The 23,473-nt window shown below is 39.2% G+C and overlaps 1 protein-coding gene across 6 annotated transcripts in view; it reads right to left on the reverse strand.

The window, feature by feature from the left end:
- SH3PXD2A (SH3 and PX domains 2A) overlaps positions 1-23,473 on the reverse strand; it is a 128,921-nt gene that overhangs the window by 15,293 nt on the left and 90,155 nt on the right. For 3 of the 6 annotated variants that reach the window (XM_087725783.1, XM_087725782.1, XM_087725786.1), the window contains 3 exons: positions 21,849-21,932; positions 8,575-8,692; positions 1,006-1,340 (listed from right to left, as the gene is read on the reverse strand). In XM_087725783.1, coding sequence (XP_087581909.1) covers positions 1,006-1,340; positions 8,575-8,692; positions 21,849-21,932 — 537 coding nt within the window. Of the gene's footprint in view, positions 1-1,005; positions 1,341-3,573; positions 4,900-8,574; positions 8,693-21,848; positions 21,933-23,473 lie in introns of those variants that run through there. The other 3 variants (XM_087725784.1, XM_087725785.1, XM_087725787.1) reach the window with 2 other exon arrangements.

Genomic DNA, 23,473 nt, shown 5'->3' on the forward strand with positions numbered 1-23,473 from the left:
TCTGCTCTACAGGACATTCTAGAACAGACCATAATAATATACACTATACTGCCAAAAGTATTCGCTCACCTGCCTTTACTCGCATGTGAACTTATATTCGCTCCCAATAGATGTTCAGATGCAATTCAAGTTTCCTGGTTATTGCCTTTAAAGCTTTAGATACCATAGAACCAAGCTACTTGCTCCCCTCAACCTGCCTGCCCCACGCATTCCCATATGGACATGCCACATGCATGGTCCAGATCTCTGCTGATGTCTAATGGATGCTGGAGAAGGAAATCGCTGACAATCTGCAGTACCTAAGATTTTATTTCTGCTGGCACAGCACTTGATCAATCTAATTCTCATCAATTAGTTAAAGAGCTTTCCAAAAGGGGAAAAAAAAACTTTTTGCACTTTACAAACCCCCCCAAAACGGCCCGTTTTTCACAAAAACGCCCCCCCTTTAAAGGCATGAATAGCCTTTGGGGGAGCTTGCAGAGTGCTCTTGTGGGGGTGGGGTGGGGCCAAAAACGAGCAAAAAAACAAGCAAAAACGAGCAAAAACCGAAAAGCATAGCCTTATAGAGGCTTATAGAGTGCTACTAGGGGTGAGGGTGGGGCAAAAAACGTCCTGTTTTTTGCTCATTTCTGCCCTCCCCAGCCCTCAGGAGGTCTCTGAAAGCCTCCATAAGGGTATGCACGGCCATTTTGTGAAGGGGCGGGGCTTTGGGAGGCAAAAAATGCTGTATTCAATGTATAAGACGCATCCAGATTTTCAGCCTCTTTTTTGAGGAAATAAGGTGTGTCTCATACTATGAAAAATACGGTAAATTAAATTTGGAAAAATTAACAGCTGAGAAATATCAGAATGGACAGATGCGTTCAAGAGGCAATAAAATGTTTAAATCATAAGCCCTCTACCTCTTCCAAACCACTGTCTTCTCAATTTACAGTCCCATTTTATCTGTGTTTCTAAATGATAAGCTTTGGGAGTGGGAAAGTTAGAAGATCATCGTGCTCTTACTTATCTGAGCTCTTTGTGGGGCAATCCGTGCTATGGCAGGAGATCCCTGCACCTGCTTCGAAATCTGCTTATCTTGGGTCATCATGAAATTGCCATTGGAGTCATTGCATAAGATGGGCAAGCTTATTTCTTTCTTGGCAACATGGGATTCTGTCGTTTCAATTTCTGACTGAGTTTCCTTGTCACTGGAAGATTTCTTGTTCAGCAAGTTGCTGATCTCCATGATGTTTCCTATAATTTCCACTGGTCCTGTAAGATTCTTTTTCCGAGTGGGAAGCTCATCTTTTGCTTTCTTCAGATAAGACGCTGGGGCCCAGCCTTCTTTGTCTAAATATCTGGAAATACAAAAAATGATGGCAGTTTAGCTGCTTACACCATAATTACACAACGTGGTGCAGAAACTGAGTTAGCATTACAGATAGTCCTCAACTTGCAACAGTTTGTTTAGTGACAGTTTAAAGTTACAAAGGCACTGAAAAAGTTGGCTTATGAATATTTTTCACATTTACAACCATTGCAGCATGGCCACATGATCAAAATGCTTGGCAACTGACTCATATTTATGATATTAATTGCAATGTCCCAGGGTCATGTGATCACCTTTTGCAACCTTCTAACCACAAACGTCAAATGGGAAGCAGATTCACTTAACAACTGTGCTACGAACTTAACAACCGTGGCAAGAAAGGTTGTAAAATGGGGCAAAACTTATTTAAGAAATTCTTCATTAGCAATATAAATTTTGGGCTCAATTATGGTCATACGTTGAGGACTACCTGTATAAATATGTTTGAAAAGATGATTAAAATGCTTAAAAATAGCTAAACTGTTAAATAATCTAACCTGGTTTCCTCTAATTGTTTTCTTATATTGTACCAGTTTGATGCCTAGGAACATTTCTATAAATGATATTTCTTTGTAACCTCTCTATCATGCTTCTCCTCCAAAACTTTAAGAGATCATTTTCATCTTATGTATAATCAAGCAAGATATTGCCTTAGTCTTTGTCTCAGGAACTCTACTTTCTAAACTATCAAAAATATAAGCATACAAAATGATAACAGTACAATATTAATATATTACCAAAGATTGGGAAATACAGATAGTCCTTGACCACAAATGAACCCAAAGTTTCTGTTGTTAAGTGAGACACTTGTTAAGTGAGTTTTGCCCCATTTTACAACTTTACTTGCCACAGTTGTTAAGTGAATCACTAAAGTTTATAAGTAACCTGGTTGTTAAGTGAATCTGGCTTCCTTGTTGCCTTTGCTTGTCAGAAGTTTGCAAAAAGATGTTAACATGACTCTGGGACACAGGAAAGGTCACAAATATGAACCAGCTGCCAAGCATCTGAATTTTGATCACATGATCATGGGGATGCTGAAAGGTCATAACTATAAAAAATGGCCATGTCATGGTTTTCAGTACCGTTGTAACGTTCAACAGTCACTAAACAAACTGTTGTAAGTTGAGGACTTCCTGTATCAGAGCAGAGAAGCAGATCGTGAGAACACTGCTTATTCAAAATAAAATATTGGTAATTTAAATTAATTCTTAAGTAAATCTTCAAGAATCCCATTCTGAAATAGGGAGGAAAACATTAGTTTTGTATTTCTCACATTTTAAATCAATATAAAAGAAGGACTTATTTTTAATCAAAGCTAAATAGACAGTTCAGCCCCAAAAATACTTCATTCAGAAGCCAATATCAAAGTTTCACGTTTATTAAACACAGAAACTTTAAAAAAGAACCTATTTGAGAAATGCCGAAGAAATTAATCAGAAATTATTAAAAAGCATGTTCAGTTTGCCAATGACTCCTGGCCAACTGAATAATATTGTTTACACTCTGAAAGATAAAGAGTCTTGAAGAATCATGAACACCAACTAGCTTTAGATGACATGATAAAAAGACTCTTTAATTTCACAGCACATCAACAGACTTAACCATAGTTAACTGAGGATGCTCGACCAAATTAAATCCAAAGATGCTAGGGAATTCCTAGAAGCTTGGCACTCAGATATATCAGTCATTAGTAACACATAAAGACAAAGAACATTTATATACCATTCAAAAGAAACCATACAAAAGTAAGTAGGGATTAATACCAGGATGAACACCAAACAATTGAATAATGAACTAAACTCTAATCAATGAACCACCAATTCAAACAATCAAGAAGTAAACAAAAGTCTAAAAAGGAACTACCAAGAAGAAAACAACATTCCCACCAATATTGATAGGGCAATCTACTGTATATAAATAGAAAACAAACTCCACACCCTTCTAGCACAAAAGATGTTACCTAGCCTAAGAATAAAATGAATGTCTACAAGAAAACAGCCAAGCTCAGAGAGCACCAAAGACTCCAAAGATAAGAATCAGCAACTCTATAGCAGCCTCTTGACAACTCCAAGGACAACAAGGAGAGATTTCTCTGTAAAAATCAAAGGCCCTGGTGTGAGGTTTATAGGACCAAGGCTGAGAGACAAGGACTTTGGGGAAATGCAAAGTTGTTCATGGGAGACAGCAGGCACTATTTTTGTGATTTTATCTAAAAAACTCACATTTTCTTGCTCAAATCCGTGAATGAAAACAACATGCTAATGGAAAGTGTCCTCTTACTTCCTGAATTCCAAAAGAAAAGAAAACTGTTCTCTTTCATGCAGTGACTATTAACATAATTAGTTTCATTTTAAACATAACTTATGTTGTCAGTGTATATAGACCCGACAAATGAATCAGTCACACAGATTCAGTGAAGCAGCTGTGTTTTTCTTTTGAAGTTTTCAAGAATCTTCTCACTTCAGCTGAAAGACTAGAAACTGAGATCTGCAAAAACATAAGCAAGTCAGAATAGGATTTAGGAATAACCCTAGGCCATCATACCCAGGACTAGCATATCTGACAAAGAACTTTTGCAGTCGCAATATTCCTAAGCGGACCATCTAAGCACTAAAAAGCAGCCTGCTGCTCCTTCCATGTTACCTCAGGAAATGGCTGTGCAAGTGCCCTTCCGGTGGCCCTGCAGGCACCAGAATTCTTGTTAGGATCAAGGCACTCTAGCTGTGACAAAATTAAAGAGGAAGATCCAATTTAGAAACCCAAAATTTCAAGGTTCCATATCTTCCTTCTCAGCACAATTCAAAAACGTCCAAGTCTACATGGTGGACAATAGAGCAATCATGTGTGGGAAGTTATCATCCAGCCCTCTCCCAGAAAAATGAAATATCCTAGGAAATATTGAAAAGGCAGAATATTTTTCTGGATATGAAAAGAAACATGTTTTAAAAGACAGAATAGTTGCCTGTAGCTTCCTGCCCATCCCCACTGTTAATGGGCCATTGAGAAGGCCAGACTAGTCACTTTTACATAATAACAACTTCTCCACTGCAGCCCCAGAGGGGATGGGAGTAAAGGCATGATAATATTGGAACTTTACTCAACTGACCACATGGAATCTGAGAACTCATCCATATCTGGATTCAAAACACAGCCTAGAGAGTAGCCCCTGCATGGCCCATGGGAGTCTGACAACCAATCAGAATACATTTCTTACACAGGAACAGGAAACAGAGAGGTGGGACTAAACAGGGTATAAAAAGCCTAGTAAGCCCCTCCTTCAGCCCTTCTCTTCTTCTCCACCAACATTGAAGCATGTGATCACCTTTTCTGTTGAGGGCTCAAGCCATGTGGCCCAACAATAAACCATCTTTCCAAGCAGCCTCCATGTCTCCAGTGTCTTTTTCCCCACTTGGAGCTGAACCCAGAAGGACATTTCTTTCATCACATGGACAGCAATATCATGGAGTTAATCTCCCAAAACAGCCTTCTTGATATCTTTCCAATAAATGGCACTGGACACAATTCACCTCGTTTATTAACCATGTGATCTTATTGGACAAATTAGCCATTAGTTTTCATAGCTAGCTTTTATGGAAAACTTGTTGTTAATGCAACTACTATTGGCCAATTTTCTGAACAAGTATAAAAAAGAAAAAAATGAGACAAAAGAGGATTTTTTTCTTGTTCTGAAAGTGGAATACAATCAGAGGACTGCAACAAGGCAGAGCAGAAAAAGAGGGCTAACTATGTTTCTATCCAAAAATCCACTGTTTTAATGCTCTTTGAAGGTAAAATTCAGTCCTCCGAGATTGGATGGCCTATAAATCTATTAAATACAATACAAATACAATATTCCAACCATAATACTAAAGGAAAAAGGAGAATGGTTAAAATTGCCTCTGTTTGAGCATTTTCTTTCCCTTCTAAAACATCTGCTTTCCAGCTCCAGAACACTGGAATTATTCCAGAGGGAAGAAAACCAGGAAGGGAGTGGAAGGGGGAGAAAAGTGAAAATCAGAACAGAATCAGCATTTGTATTTATGTTTAAGGAGGAGAATATTAAGAGCTTAAGGTGGAACTTGCTACACCATTATTTGTACTGGTTCCTCCTGTGGCACCTCGCTATCATAAAAATCTTTCTTACAAGTACTTATAGCAATTACCCTCCTAGTTAACAGAAATCTACTGATTATCAGTTTTCAAAGCTACTTGTGATGCCACAATGTATGTCCTTTTCAGTGTCCTTATTATCCCTAGCAACATTTAATGTAATCTTTTATGAATCTCTGTAATTATCTGTTTAGTGGATGAAGGAAAGCATAGCAGAGGATTGGATGGAATACAGAGCCACAAGAGAAGATAATTAAGAGTGCAAGAATTTCAGTATTTGTGACTTTACCAGATGTAAGAAATACATAATGGATATAATGAAATATTTACATCCTTCGTATTTACATTTGGGTATATCTGGAATTTGTTGTTTTGGTGCTACTTTTAGAAGCATTACATTCATAATCTAAATAGAAAAGTCCTATCCTTGATTAGCCTACAAAAAAAATCCTTCTCATTAATTCAATTATGACACTAGAGGAAGAAGAGAATAGGAATTTCATATCTCAGAATAATTTAAACAATAAGTTCTCATTACCGAGCTGGAAGAAAATGTGAAGCGAAGCACATTCCTCACAGCTGTTCATGAAGTTTATTATATTTGGGTAGCAATGAAGTCTGAGCTGCTGGTCATAATCCAGCATTATGCATAATGGCTAACATTATGCAAAGGAAAGTGGTGGGATTAAACAGACTGAATGGACATCTAACTTCTACATGAATTAATTCTATATAGGCTTTTCCTATCCATGTTATTACAGTCCAAGGCACAAAGTATACATCTTCAAGTCTTGAATAATATGCGCAGTTTTGCCATTTAGCTTCAAACAAACCTTTCAAGTTTTGAAACCCATTAACTATTTTAAAGACCAATAAAAGGCTAAATTAAATCTCAGAAATTATGTGTGAATAAAAAAATATTTTTCATTATAATATTAGGGTAGCTGAAGTGGTGTTTAAGTCATACCAGATGCGACAAACTTTGGCAGGGTGTTATTTGGGGAATAGATTATTTAGACCTTCTCCACCTTCCACCCTCAATTTAGTGATTATGTAAACATCAATCTGTTGAAAAAAATAGTCTGAATGTAAAATTGCCAACATGATAACATTTCATCATGGGAATTTTTAATAAACTAGAAGAATAGCAGCAAAAATTTGGTGTTCTCTTTTTCTTTATATTCTTTGTAAGATATCCTCCTTTTTTTACAGTTTTAAAGCAAGCCCTTCCCTCCCCCACCCACAAACCACCAGATATATTGATACATACATACATACATACATACATACATACATACATACATGTATGTATGTGTATATGTATGTATGTGTATATGTATATGTATATGTATATGTATGTATGTTGTATTTGTGCTGATAAATAAATAAAGGGGGTTGTGACACTATATATATATATTGTGTCTGTCTGTCTGTATGTACATATATGTACATACACATATATATCATCAAGCATTCCATCTATATTAGTAGTTAAGAGAACAGGATACAAAATGCCATTCTCTGTGTATTTTCAAGATTGGCATAAGAAAAAGAGAAACATGGCTTATTTTTTAGACTGCAATGGGAACAATAAGAGAGGATGAACATTCTAATTATAATATCTACATTATTATAGTGTAGTCATCTTAAATGAAAATACTGAATACTTTAAAGCCCTCTTAGGTTTAAGATAAAATAAAATTTGCTTGTACAAAAATCAATCTTTAAAAACAAAAGGGGAGTTCAAAAGTAAAATCAGGGAGAATTGAAGACATTGTTTTTCCTCCTGCAAATGTTGTGCACTCTGCTCCTGCACCCTTGGCTTTGGATTAAAGTCCAGAGAATGATTTAAAGAGAGAAGAATGCAGAGTTGACACAAGGCCAACCATTCTCTGCTCACAGTGTTAAGAGTCTACTCCCACTCTATCAGCTTTCCTTTATTGTTGATGGAAAGCTAGTAGTGAAGATGTTACAGTCACTATGTTTACAGAACATGTAGATCTCAGTATGTTTCAATTATTTGAACCAGAGGTGTTGTTAGATGGTCAAACTTCAAAAGCAAATGGCAAACTATGAAACTTATCTATTTTATATGCAAAGTAAAATGAACAGAAAATAATTTGCAGAATCCAGGGGTGAAATGGGTCATCCAGAAGAAGGTTCTGTTAATAAAGGTTCTGTTTATTACAGGTCTACTTAAAACCATTGAGAAACCAGATTTCCTGGCTTCTTGATCAAGCACATTCTTTTTTCCATTTGAATTATAGTGATTTTACTTAATAGTTGAACTGCAAGGCTGCAATCTTTATCACCCTTTGGGAAAATACCCAGCTAAATTCTGTAGGATATTTCAAAGAAAGTAAGGAAGCAAAAGCGTTAGGATCAGTTTATAAACCTGAGTGTTACAGTTAACATTGAATAATTTTATATTTTGTGTGCTTTTGATCTTTATTGCCTCAACCAGAAATAGGAGTGTATTGTGCTGAGCATAGCAAACGCCTACATGGCATTTAATATATCTAGAAGTGTATCATTAAAAATAAGCCCTGGGTTTCTGCATGGAACTAATCATTTAAAGCTACCAGAAGGAAAGTGTTTGAATTACAGCCAAGATTACCTCTTCTCTGAAAAAAATCAACACATATGCTAGCAGAACATGCTGCTCTTTAAAAAAAAACTTCTGTTATAGCTGAATGCAAATTACATACATGTATACACACAAACACAGTGTGCTAAAAGCTTTCCATAGTTTAAAATATCATATTACAAACCTATGGAACACTGCTTTAATTGGAAAAACTAGGAAAATCCATAGAAAATTTTCTTGGAAAACCCACTTAACCACCACCCATCTTTCTTTAATGCAAAAACAGCTATACTTGGTTTTAATTGTTTTCTCCAGTTTGTAAGACAGAGGTCTTCTATTCTCCCCCTAGCTGAAGAAATCTACAAACTGTAAATCTTATTTTACATACATTATCAAAATAGTTTACCTGGCTTTCATAACATTATTAGCATTTCTTTATTTGAAACATTTTTGGGTCCTATCTGTGATAGAAATATACAGAATTATATTGGAAGCAAAAGGCTTGAACATGCCAAAATGACATTACCTTATGTACCACCATCCTTCCAGGTTCTTTTGAATGACGTCCACAGTGACTCCCTTGTCGAAACTAATTTCATCCTTTCCCTGGCTGGTATATGACTGAATTGTGACATATTTCTCTTCTAGCAAAGAGAGAGAAGACAACATCAGTTAAGATCAAACAGCTGTCTCTCATTGTGATTTCAAATTATTTTGCAGGCAATTAAAATCCTTGAGCATTGCAGAGGTGGAGTCTTGCTTGTGAGATCATAGACCTATTAATTATCATACTGTAAGCATGCCTGTGTCAGCACCATCACCACCGCCCAGCTCCTTTCATGCCAACAAATGAGACAGGGTGTCTAGAGAAGGGGCTCCCCTGCATTATACATATGGAATTGACAAAAATCAAACAAGCTGCCAAAGAAGCAAAGCAGCACTGGATGAACCTTCTCCAGCTGGCTCCATTTAGCACACACATGATTATAGTAATCCTGCATTACTGGAATCTGTACAGTGAAGCTGGAGCATGACCAAAACTCCTTCAACCCAAGAGGAACAGACTGAACTATCCTTTTCACACTCCTACAAACAATATCATGTTTCAGTACAAAGGAGCCAGGATTGGCTTTTGTTGATTAGATCGTATTCTGCTTTCCAGGTTGTCTCTACTCATAAAAGAAGAGCAAGTGCATCTTTTTAGCCTTTAAAAAAATGCTAATTCATTGTTAACCTCCTGGATTACTTACTGCAGACTATAAGCACATGTACCATTAGGAAAACCCATCCCACACTTTAGTTAACCAGGTTCACAGGAATACTCATCCTTTTAGGCCAGCACTGGTTATATCGCGAGGAGGATTTTACATTAATAAGAAGTTGTGGGCCTGAAAGTGGACCTTCCCTACTGAAGGCACGTAGTCTCTCTCTGAAGTATAGTTCTGTTAACCTAGGTATTTCTCACAGACTTTAATAAAGGTATGATTCTGAGAATGTGTATGACTGTAAGCGAATGACCCCACTTTTAGACTTGTGTAATTCCCTTTTTATTATATTGTTGTATTTTAAAATTTCTTCTGGGGGTGTGAGTGAGTGAGTGAGTGTTTGGGTATGTAAGTGAGACTGGGATGGGAACCGGGTTCCCCCACACTGAGTGCTTCGCAGAAGTGTGGGGGGAGCTGGACCTACTCCAATCTCAGGATGACTGATTCGAAGGGCCTGTCGGAAAACGCGGGGACTATGGGGGTGAGTGGAGGGACTACGGACACGGGAGTGAGCCGGAGCATTACGGTCTTAACAGGGAGGGGCAGATATGGCGGGGACTTTAGGGCTGGCCATTACCGGGGAAGGAGGGCTCGCTACGTTACAGAAATCCCTCCTTCCGGCCCTATGAGTCCCACTCCAAGGCCAGATGGCGCGAGTAATCAGGACCCTGGTCTCAGGCTGCTGTCGCTAAATGCCAGGTCTGTAGTTCATAAGGCTCCTCTCGTTCGGGACTTAATTTTAGACGAGAGGGCAGACCTGGCATGTATTACTGAAACCTGGCTGGGCCCGGAGGGAGGATTCCCTCGCAGAGATGTGCCCAGAGGGCTTTCAGGTGCTCCAGCAGCCGAGGGCCCAGGAAAGGGGTGGGGGTGTGGCCATTGTTATCCGAGAGTCTCTAGCACCTCGTAGGATCCCTGCTCCGGAGCTTGTCGGGTGTGAGTCCCTGCTGGTGAAGTTGGACTTCAAGGGTCAAGTGGGTGTGCTAACGTACCTGCTTCCCAACTGCGTTGCAGCAGCCCTCCCCTCGCTCCTCGAGTCAATAGCCGAGCTGGCAGTTGAGTTCCCCAGACTTATGGTTCTGGGGGATTTCAACTTGCCTTCGCTCGGTGAACACTCTGATGGAGCGCAGGAGTTCATGACTTCCATGACAACCATGGGCTTGACCCAAGTAATCCGAGGACCAACCCACTCAGCGGGTCACACGCTTGACCTCGTATTTCTCTCGGAGCAGTGGAATTGTGATCTTGGTCTGAGGGGTAGCGAGATCTTGCCCCTGTCATGGTCGGACCACTACCTATTGAGGCTTGACTTTCGGAGACCAAACCCCCACTGTAGGGAGGAGGAACCGACCAGGTGGTTCCGCCCCAGGCGACTTATGGACCCTTTGGGGTTCCAGACGGAGCTTGGGGTTATTCCTGATACTCTCGCCCGCAGTCCGGTGGAGACTCTGGTTGCTGCCTGGAATTCGGCAGCGACGGAGTGCCTTAACCGGATTGCGCCTCTACGGCCGCTCCGAGGCAGTGGATCCCGGAGGGCTCCTTGGTTCACTGAGGAACTCCGGGAGATGAAGCGCCGGAAGAGACGCCTAGAGCACAATTGGAGGTCCAGTAAATCCGAATCGAGCCGAGCACTTTTAACAACCTGCATCAGAGAATACATTCGAGCAATCAGGACGTCTAAGAGATCACATATTGCCTCTCTGATTGCGTCCGCTGAGTCACGCCCAGCCGCCCTGTTTAGGATAACTTGTTCCCTCCTAAATAGGAGGGACACGGGCAATCCGCTGCAGGGCAGGGCTGAGGATTACGTCCAATTCCTCGCGGACAAGGTTGCTCGGCTCCGGGTGGACCTGGACTCCAATTCTGCAGAACCAGCCGAGGCACTAAGGGATAATCTGGTAAGCCATCGCTGGATTGATTTTCAAGCTGTTACCCCTGAGGACGTGGACAAGGCGATGAGAGCTGTTGGCGCCTCCACATGTGTGCTGGACCCGTGCCCCTCCTGGCTGGTTGTAAACAGCAGAGAGGTGACACGAGGCTGGATCCAGGCGGTTGTTACCGCCTCCCTTCGGGAGGGGGTCTTTCCCCCCGCTTTAAAGGCGGCGGTGGTGACACCCCTCCTGAAGAAACCATCCTTGGATCCAGCCATTTTAAACAACTATCGTCCAGTCTCCAACCTCCCCTTTGTGGGGAAGGTTGTTGAGAAGGTGGTGGCCTTTCAGCTCCAGCGATCCTTGGAGGAAGCCAGTTATCTCGATCCATTCCAGTCCGGCTTCAGATCTGGCTACAGCACAGAAACCGCTTTGGTCGCATTGACCGATGATCTCTGGAGAGCCAGGGATGGAGGCCATGCCTCCATCCTGGTGCTCCTTGACCTCTCGGCGGCTTTCGATACCATCGACCATGGTATCCTTCTGCGACGACTGCGGGAGGTGGGGGTGGGAGGCACTGTTTTACAGTGGTTCTCCTCTTACCTCTCGGACTGGTCGCAGTCGGTGTTAGTCGGAGGGCAGAGATCGACCCCTAGGCCCCTAACACATGGGGTGCCGCAGGGTTCGGTCCTGTCCCCCCTTCTTTTCAACATCTACATGAAACCGCTGGGTGAGATCATCCGATGGCGCGGGATAAAATACCATCAATATGCGGACGATACACAGTTGTATCTGTCCGCCCCGTGCCAACTCAATGAAGCGATGGACGTGATGAGCCAGGGTCTTGAGGCTGTTAGAGACTGGATGGGGGTTAACAAGCTTGTGCTCAATCCAGAAAAGACCGAGTGGCTGTTGTGCTTCCCTCCCACGAATTGGCCAAGTGCTCCATCTCTCAGGCTGGGGGGTCAAATTGTACGTCCCTCAGATAGGGTTCGCAACTTGGGAGTCCTCCTGGACCCTCAGCTGACTTTTGAACACCATTTGTCAGCTGTAACCAGGGGGGCATTTGCCCAGGTTCGCCTGGTGCACCAGTTGTGTCCCTACCTGAACCGGGAGGCCCTCACAACAGTCACTCGTGCCCTTGTGACCTCTATGCTGGAGTACTGCAATGTGCTCTACATGGGGCTGCCCTTGAAGAGTATTCGGCGACTTCAGCTGGTCCAGAATGCAGCCGCTAGAGCGATCGTGGGTGCGCCTTGATTCACCCACGTAACACCTATCCTCCGCGAGCTGCACTGGCTGCCTGTTGATCTCCGGGTGCGCTTCAAGGTGCTACTTGTCACCTACAAAGCCCTTCATGGTATTGGATCTGGGTACTTGAGAGACCGCCTACTGCCAATTACCTCCACTAGACCGATAAGATCGCATAGATTAGGCCTCCTCCGAATTCCATCAGCCAGCCAGTGTAGACTGGCAACTACCCGGAGGAGAGCCTTCTCGGTGGCTGCTCCGACCCTCTGGAACGAACTCCCCGTGGAGATCCGGACCCTCACCACCCTCCAGACCTTCCGCGCCGCACTTAAAATCTGGCTATCCCGGCTGGCCTGGGGTTGAAGACTCTAACCCCTACTCGAATTGTATGACTGTTGAGTTCTTAAATGATGTAGTGCTTTTATGTTGTAAATTGTTTGTCCTCCCCCCCCCCTTTTTGAACTGTGAGCCGCCCTGAGTCCCCCCAGGGAAAAGGGCGGCATACAAATAAAGTGAAACTGAAACTGAAACTGAATCCAGAAACACTCCTCCTGATATTGTTTCTGGATTATAAGGACAATTTCTGTCCTCACTTTAATATTTAAAGTGAAAGATCCTTATTTATTATTTGTATACCCTGTTTTCTACTCAGGGAACTTGAAAACAGCTACGTTATATAGTTTTCCAATTCTATAGTTCTTATAAGAATTGAGAGAGGGAGAATAAGCCAAGGCTATAGATAACCTAACTGTCGTTACAAATAAGATTTGAAGCAGAATTCTTTCACCTTAATTCTAGTTTGGCTTATGCACACAGTTGGTCTGGCAGAAGTGGTTGTCCCTCCCTATTCCATGAACAGCTTTCAAGAGATGCTGTACAAGTGGTGGAAAGGACTCTACTGAATATGATTACTTTTCTCCTAAGACCTCAAAGAGACACATTTAGAGGTTTCCTTTCCTGACAACAATTCCATAAGGAAAGTTGGCTGATCAGGCCAAAGTCACCTAGCAAGCTTTATGGCTAAGCAAGGACTTGGATATGGCCATCCTTAGAAATCACTGCATCACACAAGACTATGTCAGGATGGAGATGAATTTACTCAAATCTCTTATCAGAAGAAGCCTAAATTGTGGAAATTGTATACTGGTACACTGATGCCTATTTCTAGAGCATGTGTCCTAAAAGAAGTTATAGAAGCAAAATATCCCCACATTAACTTAAGTAATACATCTGGATATGGTTGAACACTCTGGATAAGGAAGACTCTAATTGCAATAGACAAAAGAAGATTTCTTATGTAAAATGTTTTTAAAGAAATGAAGGATATTGTTTCAGAGGGAAATAAAGAATTTTAAGGGATAGTATGACATCAACTGGATTATTTGGAGCTGCAGAAATTTGCACACAACAAATTAAAAAGGAGAATAACCCCAAGGGAAAGGGGTTTGCTATTAGAGCCAATAAAGGCAGATAAAAGCAACCTCATAAAAAAGATCATAAATGGAAGGGATGGGGGAAATTATGAGTATCTGGAGTAGATTAGTCTCAGCTGTTTTAAGATTGAAGGATGGTGTGTAGGACATAATTAGATATAGTGTAGTTTGCCAGGACTCATGAGATTTCAGGCCAATTCAGATAACATAAGGGTTTATTGTGGATGCTTAATCTACCATTACTGCTATAAGGATTTCTCATTTTTAGCCATAGAATTGAAACTGGTTTAACTTCTTTTGTAACTTGCACATCAGCAAATCTGGACTATAGTCAGTAGCATTGGTTGAACCTAGGTGCCTAGCATAATTTGAAGAGTCTTGATACTTTATTGAACAGCTGTGAGGTTTTACATATTGCTAATAAGAGGACAGGAGATAACAGCAATGCGGAGAGGATTACTCTTGCTTCCTGTTTACAGACAGTTTTACCATGCTGTTTCAGCAGAGCTTGTGAAACAGCTATTTTCTATTGCTGGTTAAAAACAAGGAAAACTTGAAAGCCTATGTGAACAGAATCAGTCTCAGTTCTGTACTTTCTGACAACGCTGGCAATGCATTTTAACAAACTGACAACTGTGACTCGTTAGAATGGCTGCTTTTGATTTTACATTACAATGAAGGAACTACAGTTACAAGCAGCAAAATTGATAGCTCTGCCCTTTCAAAATATGTACTGTAAACCTCTCATAAACCACCTCTGGGTTTATACAATTTAGTAAACACACAGGTCTTTCCCATATTTTATTTATCAAATTTAGAAATCGCACATCTCCCTCACAGAGATGGTATACAAATAAACATAACATCTATATGCAAATATTCTGGTAAAAATAGTTAAAAATAATAAAATAAAAAGGCAAGGAGGAGCTTGATGCTGTTAATATGGCTCTGCACTACATCCTACAACATCTTGAATCTCCAAAGACCTACATAAGGGTCCTCTTTGTAGACTTTAGTTCAGCATTCAATACCATAATACTGGACATTCTTCTAACTAAACTAAATCAGCTAGCAGTACCTGAACACACTTGTAAATAGATCACAAGCTTCCTAATAGACAGGAAGCAGCAGGTGAAGCTAGGCAAAATCACATCAGATACCTGTACAATTAGCACAGGAGCCCCGCAGGGCTGTGTGCTCTCTCTCCAATTCTCTTCTTTCTATATACCAATGACTACATCTCAAATGATCCATCTGTTAACCTACTGAAGTTTTCAGATGATACCACGGTGATTGGTCTCATTCAAGACAACGATGAAACCGCATACAGACAGGAGGTTGAATAACTAGCCTCATGGTGTGACCGGAACAATCTGGAACTGAACTCATTCAAAACCGTAGAAATGGTGGTAGAGTTTAGGAGAAACCCTCTCATACTACCACCTCTTACAATACTACACAACACTGTATCAACAGTATAGACCTTCAAATTTCTAGGTTCTACCATATCACAAGACCTAAAAGGGACACCTAACATCAAAAACATTATCAAAAAAGCACAATAAAGAATGTTCTTTCTGCGTCAACTCAGGAAGCTCAAATTGCCCAAGCAGCTGCTGATACAGTTCTACAGAGGAATCATTGAGTCAGTCATCTGCACCTCTATAACTGTCTGGTTTGGTTCTGTAACGCAACAAGACACAACTTTAGAGGATAATCAGAACTACAGAAAAAAAAACTACTGCCAACCTGCCTTCCATTGAGGACCTGCTCACTGCACGAGTCAAAAAGAGGGCCGTGATCTCTCGCATCCTGGACATAAATTGTTTCAACTCCTACACTCAAAACAACACTATAGAGCACTGCACACCAAGACAGACACAAGAACAATTTTTTCCCCAAACGCCATCACTCTGCTAAACAAATAATTCCCTCAGCACTGTCAAACTATTCATTAAGACTGCATTATTATTACTATGCTCATCGTTCCTATCACCCATCTCCTCCCACTTATGACTGCAGGACTGTAACTTTGTTGCTTGCATGTTTATGACATATTGATATTGATTGTTTCCTGATTGCTTATTTGTACCCTGTGACTATCATTAAATGTTGTACCTTATCATCCTTGATGAATGTATCTTGTCTTTTTATGTACACTGAGAGCATATGCCCCAAAAACAAATTTCTTGTGTATCCAATCACACTTGGCCAATGAAGTATTCTATTCTATTCTATTCTACTATTCAGGGCACTGTCATCTCTAGATACATTTGGAATGATGATTGACCATACTACCTGGAGATGATGAATAGTTATATTCTAATATAATCTGGAAGATCCCACTATAAGGAAAATCTGATAGATATTTCAAATGCAGCCATGTTATAAAACTACAGTGGACCTGTACTAGATCATTTCTCATGACACAAGTGCCCATAATGATACCAATCTGATTCCCAGAGGTAAATGAGTTTATGCAACAAATATAATGAACATACCGTATAGCTCTCTCATCCCCTTCATATGAACTAATGGCATCATTAATATTTCATACAGAGTAAACTGTTTTTCATTATACATGTTTTGGTGGAAAACAGAAGGAAAAATTAATTCCAAACCACTCTTCATGCACAGCCGATTTTGAAAGGTGTGATATAAAACATAAGCACTTTTGATGAATAATGAGGTGTCAGCTTATCTATCAAGTGTTCATTTAAATAAAAACATAAAAATTCTTTCCAACAAAGGATTCAGCAGCATTTTAGAGGAGCTACTACAGCTGTTTTAAAGTTCAGAATAAACCAGTTAAACATTACAATGTTTTATGTGACTTGTGTATAATAACATTTTGCCTGCTTTCTAAGCCTCAATACTTAAGCATAAGGAATTGTCTGATTGTGTAGAGGATACAGGAGTATGTACTTCATATGACTACTCTGTGTTGACAGAAAAGATTTGAAGAAAGGCTGTTATGATATTCAGCTAAATGGGATATGAAGTATTTCACCAAACTGCTGTTTTTGTAATGCACTATCCACTGAGAAGAGCTGAATGATCTGTGGTCTCTAGATTCAAACTGTGTATCTCCAGATTCTCATATTGTCTGACTATTATTACCCTTGAAGAGATGGACTTGGAATGTAAGATTTTGAGGGTTAATATATTTCCCAACTCCTCTTGTCTCATGCCTAATGTCTCGTGCCTAATGGCGCCTGTCAAAACTGCAATATTTGAAAAGGAGGGAGATATCAGGAGCAAGAAGAATATTTTTATATAATTCTTAGCAGATATATTGGAGTGGCAATTTATACCCTTAAATCCAATGTTCTGCTCATAGCAAAAATCCTAAATCAAAGCATTCCAGATGGCAGCTGTACGGTCTCCACTTAAGCATGTCAGCTGAAGGAGAGCCCACCATCTCCCACTATGTTTAGTTCCATTGTTCATCTGCTGTTAACATTTGTTCGCCCTAAAAAACATAACCTACCTCTCTGTAACTTAAATCCATATTTATATGTATTGAACCTTTGGACTAGAAAGCAAAAAGGTTCTGATTCTATGTGACATCCTTTCTATATTTGAAGGGTATTTCCATATTCTTCAATTAACCTCCAGCTGAAACGTATCTTGAACTTTCAATGTCTCTTCTCAAGACATAGTTTCTAGATTCTTTTCTAGGTTCTTTTCTGAAACTTCCATCTTCTCTATATCTTTCTTAAAATGTAGTGTTCTAGACAACTGGTAGATAAAGTTTCTCTGGTATGTTCTGAGCTGCACTCTATCTAGTCAATTCCTATGCAGATGATCCCTATAAAGATGAAATGAATTTTGGGATGAGTTCAAGCATACAGCAACTTGTATATTAGATGCATTTTTATCAATCAAAAACTGGTCTTCTGTATCCCAGAATTTTAGAAATTTTCTTTGTGCTCTGTAGGGTACAAAATGAATTTGAAATAAAGAATCTGAATCAAATTGTTATTGGCAATGTAACAATACATTGTGGTGGTTATTATTAGCTGTACTTCTTGCTACAATTACCAGTTCAACATTTCCTTTGGCAGTTTTATCTTTTTTTTAAAAGCTAAGTTTTACCATAAATACACAAATGGCTGAAATAAGCCATATTGCTACAAAAAGCTGACACACAGCAAACCTTGTTTTAGAAGAAGATTCAGATAGTTCAAATAAGGTTTGGGCTTGAAGTCAAATATGCAACTGCTAAACAGCTGAAGTTTGCCCATCACCAAGTCTAGTTTCCAAAGATTCGTTTCTTTTGGAAAAACGCCATCAAAAATTGAATGTGAATTCTGAAACATTTTCTTTGTTTATTTAAGAAAAGGAAAAGCAAGGCATAAAAAGACTAAAGGATAAAAGGATGAAATGCTTATAACTGTAAAAGATTAAACTTCTATAGATATTAGAGCTTCATTTATGGTACGGTTATGTGTTTTATTTTTAAGCATTCTAATCTGTAACAGGAAGCTATCATTAAAGTTTCTGTTTGCAAAGTGATTTTGCAGCAAAATACTATCACATTTCCCAAATTACATCTATTTGATTTCTTGCTGTGATGGAAAAGAAGAGCCCACAAACACACATATAAATGAGATTTAGGCAGTGAATTTTGACTATTGGTCTCCTTTTAAAACCCCAAAGCAAGTTGGGATAATCCTGCCTCAAGGCTAATCATGAAAAATTATAATATCAAGTTATGCAAGTTGGCATTTATGGGAAAAAGCAAAAAAAACCCATTATCATGAGGACCCAGATTGTTGGGGGCAATATGCTGACTCTGTAAACCGCTTAGAGAGGGCTGTAAAATACTGTAAACCGCTTAGAGAGGGCTGTGAAGTGGAATATAAGTCTAAGTGCTATCATTCAGAATGATTGGTATTATTCCAAAGAACTGACTAAAGAAGCTTTAGCAATTCTGAATATGACAATGCTTAATTTAGTACATTTACTTTTTTTTCCAAATAAAACTAAAGCCAACAATATGGTCTTTATTGTTCTTAGTTATGTGATCTATTTAGAAGAGATTGTGTGTGTGTGTAAAATGCTTTTATGGCTAATTAATCATATTTTCTTTTAAAGGATATTTGTATATTTAAAGGAGTGATGTTTTCAGCTTCTCCTATGTAGTACTTTTCACTTATTTTCAGACATAACTCCTTCCTTTTTGTCTCTAACTTGCCTACTAATGTTCCAGACAGCATTAACTGTGTACAGGTAGGGAGCTTGCTAGGATCTCATTAGCTTTTGTGAATCCCCGAACTCTTCTGGGTGCTTTGAAATATAAGATTTGCTAAAATAAAAAAAAAAATCCAAATAAATTGCTGACAATCTAAGAAATGTTACTTCCTTTCTTCAAACAAACATTGGATGAGGTTCCTCACTTCTCTCACTCACTTTTTAAGGTAAGTGAACACCATGTTGTTATGTATATTACTCTTCTGCAACAAACACAGTATTTAGCCTCTTAGATTTTCAGAATTTTTGCATATCTTTGTCACTGAATGTTATTCGTTGCATGTGAATCTTTCTGATATAGAAAGGAGCTTAAGAAAACAACAAAATTTGGGTGTCTATTTAATAAACAATGTCATCTAACATGGAAAAAAACACTCCATTAGTTTAATCAGTTAAAGTTAAATCAATCAAAGAATAAATAGGTGCACTAATACAAATACTCAAACATTCAGGACTGATCTGGTCATTCCTTCCCCTAAAAATGTCACTCTGGCTCCCCTCATCACAGTCAAGTTCTTGCCAGGCTTCTTATAGGAGCCTGTCACACCCTGCTCACAATAACATTTTAAACTTCTGTGCTTAGTCATAGATGCTAATCAGTATAGAAAAGGTTACAAAATAATTTCTAACACTTTGAGGGCTTTCACCCATCCACAAATCTTGAAATGGAGAAGGGGTATGACAATAGCAAGTGTCCCTCAAAATGGCCATCGTATCAAATTTGGTCAAAGAGAACAGCATGACATCTCAAAGAAGACAAGAATATAACTTGCCTTGACCTCACATCAGAAAAATACTGGTTCAGAATAGGAAAGTAGGGAAGTGGAAGCAGCAGTTCACCAAGAAAAACTGATGCTCTACTCAAATTTGCCCACAAGTAAATGTCTTCATATAGCACAAACCAACCAACCAAGAAATAAATCTATCTTACATATTGGATTACATATATTCAGCAAATCTAGCTATTTCATCTACACTGATACTTCCTGTTAAAAAAAAAATAATAATGCTGGATATACAAACCAATGCAAGTGGCTGCCATACAAAAGCCTATCCACCAAACTCCATCTTAACAATTTTCTAGGTAAACAGAAGAGCTGAAGCAAGGACAAGTATCCACTTGTTTAATTTGTGATGCTGTATCAGCAATGGAACATCACTATAGGATCTGAGTGTGTGTGAAAAGGTTGGAAGAAAAGGCATACAGTATCATCTAATTAAGGTTCCCACGCAAAATGCAACAGTTCAAATTCTATGTTTTTCAAACCACAAAATAATTCTCCTTAAACACACTTTCTTCTCAGTCAGCAGTCTTTCCACTCTACTGATTCGTCTTTCTTTAAATCAGTTCATTTAGGCGAAGTTTCTGTACCTAAGAATTGTTTTTCAGCGGTGACCCAATACGAATGTTTTACAACATTTATGATCTAATAGATATTCTTCTATTGGGATCCTTGTGGGGATATGTCCTTTTAACAAATACATGATTCCAAATGGCATTAAATCTATAACTCCAGGCTTCAAATACATGCAGTAACTATCCTGTTTCTTTCTTAAATGACTGTGCCACAACTAGGAATAACAAATTTCATAACTATAAAAGACTTTAGTTTTTTTTTTTAGAAAAATGTCATACTCTTTTCTCAAAAGTATAAAGCAAAAGCATTAAATGCAAGAAGTTTATTACTGTATTGCTCTAACCCAGTGGTTCCCAACGTGGGGCCCATGCCCCACAGGGGGAGCAGTTTGATTTTTAATGGGGGCAATTTGAACCTTGTTTAAAGTAAGTTAATGGCATTTTAGGCTTCCTCTGCATGAGTATAGTTCACTTCTTGAGTAAAGTAAGAATTATATGTCATGGGGGAGGGGAATCAGAATTTTAAAGATGGTTAGTTAATATAAACTACTAGCTGAAGATTTGGAAACATTTTATTTTTAATCCAAATGCCAAATGCGATAGTTAACTCATTTTTAAAAACAATTTTAAAGTGAATTCTAGATTTGTACAAATTTCAGATGTCAAATGGGAAAGATAAAATGACTTCTGCAATCAAATTGTTTTAGTAATTTCTCAAAGGCAGGTCTTCCCCTTATGAATAATAGCAATGCTTCTAGTGAAAAAAAAACCTGAATTGGAGGAAGTAACTCTTGATCTCTTAGAATCTCCCTAGGGAAGCAAGGAAGGTCAAGGAGGTTACAGATCACAGGAAAGATCATTAAAAGCCTGACCATTCAAACTCACCTACATCTTGCCCCTCTCATAACTGTAAGATTGCCACATACCTTTTGAGAAGGTTTCCAAAATGTACATTTAGAAGAACTCTTAATGTAATGTTAACCAAGTTTTTTTAAAAATAGAAAAAAGTAACTATATCTTTTTGTATGAAGCTAGAAGAAATATTTATTCTGTATTTGAATAAATACAGAAAAAGATTCTCAACAATCCAAGTTTCAGTATAGATTAGACTACCAGAACAATTGTTTGTAAAAACAGAAGTGTCTTTAATGACTTTAATTGACTCCTATGTTGTAATGTTATCAGCAGGTAACATTACAATACTCTCTATCGTCACTGCAAACAGATTTCTTTCTGCTGCAGGGAAACAAGGCCCTATCAAAGCTTATGCAGCTGCCAGCCATTCTTAGCAGCATCAGATAGCAAGAGAAGCAGCAGCAACCAGCATGTGCATCTTTCAAGGGACCACAGCCCAGAAAAATGTTCACCTCGACTCTGCTGCCTGTTGACCATCCCTCCCAGTGTCCATCGCCGGTCCAAGCGCCTCAGATGAGCCTTGCGTCTCTTAGAAACTATTTTGGAAAAATGGATGAAAGCATAAAAAAAGGAAAGAAATATAAAATGTGATGGGATGGAGAACACAAACTGAACAGAAAACAATGATCATTGCATAGCTTCACCTTGCATTAACAAGGATGTGATAAATAATGTAATGAGATTACTTTACAACATATCATTAAGTAAGGACCTCACATGACCATGGCGTTTGACTTCCTGCTGGCTTCCACATTGACTTTGTTGTGGGAAGCCTGGCGGAGAAAGTAACAAACTGCAATCACATGACCCTGGGATGTTGCAACAACCAGAAGTATGAGATCTTGTTGTGACTAGCACTGTTAGTAGCACTATTACAAGTTTGAAAGATTGCTGAATGAATGGTCATTAAATGAGGACCTCCTGTAATCCTAAGAGGCTGCATGTTTTTGGGTCTCTTGGAAGCAAAATGAGCCTTTAAAACAATGAATATTCAAACTGGTTCTTTATTTAGATTTCAGACATTTTGAAAAAGATTTTTTTTAAACCTAGCATATTGGAAATAAAGTCCTGGAAACAGGTGACATCATGAGGGTGTGAACAGGATAAGGAAGGAACACCCCTGATCTATTCCCAAAACAGATAATTAAAATATTTTAGGTAATTATGAGAGAATAGTGTAAGTAATCTGAGGAAAACATGAACTGAGCCAAAGCTTGGAAGAGTTAGCACACTCAATTTCTATCTTGAGACCAACTTTCTGATTCTTTAAAAATGACATTTAGAGAGATCCAAGGCATTTATATGTGCTGTCAGATATGACAATCTCATCTGTTCAATATGCAGACTCACTTGTGTATAACAAGAAAGGATTCTTTGTGACAGTGTAATTGTTAAAATAGCTGAACACAGAGGACATTTCACTGTTGCTTCTCCCCCTCTCCCTCAGGAAGTAACATGTTTCTTGCATTTATAACTGAATATTTTCAAGTTCAATGTATAAAGAGAAAGAAATAAATCTTTCTTTTACTCAGGACAGATTTAGTCCTGAGTAAAAAAAAATAAAGAATTCATGTGAGGAAAACAAATGTAAGCTTGCATTAAAAGCCCTACTTAAATTTGGTTGTGTTTATTATTTTATTTTTATATTATTTGTATCCTTTTTTATTTTTACAAATAATTCAAGATAGTGAACATATCCAGCATACCTTCCCCTTCCTATTTTCCAAACAACAGCAGCAGAGGTGGTATTCTGCCGGTTCACCTTGCTTCAGGCGAACTGGTAGTGGTGGCGGCGGGAGGCTCTGCCCACCTGCCCAGACGTCATCACAGATGCTCTGCGCATGTGCAGAAGCGCCGCGAATGAGCAAAGTGAGTGCATGCACTCCCGGTTCCAAACCGGTAATGAAGATCAGAGCATTTCTTGCCTGAACAGCAGCCCTGTGAGCTGAGCCAAGTTGAGAGAGACTGAAAGGCCCAAAATCACCCAGATGGGCTTCCATGGCAAGGTAGGACCTGAACTTGTGATTTCCCACTTTCTAGCCTGGTGCCTTAACCACTGACCCAAACTGCCTCTTTA

The sequence above is a fragment of the Thamnophis sirtalis genome, unplaced genomic scaffold, assembly GCF_051295495.1.
Source record: "Thamnophis sirtalis isolate CommonGarterSnake01/CBP01778 unplaced genomic scaffold, rThaSir2_p1.2 scaffold_11, whole genome shotgun sequence".
Classification (NCBI taxonomy): Eukaryota; Metazoa; Chordata; class Lepidosauria; order Squamata; family Natricidae; genus Thamnophis; species Thamnophis sirtalis.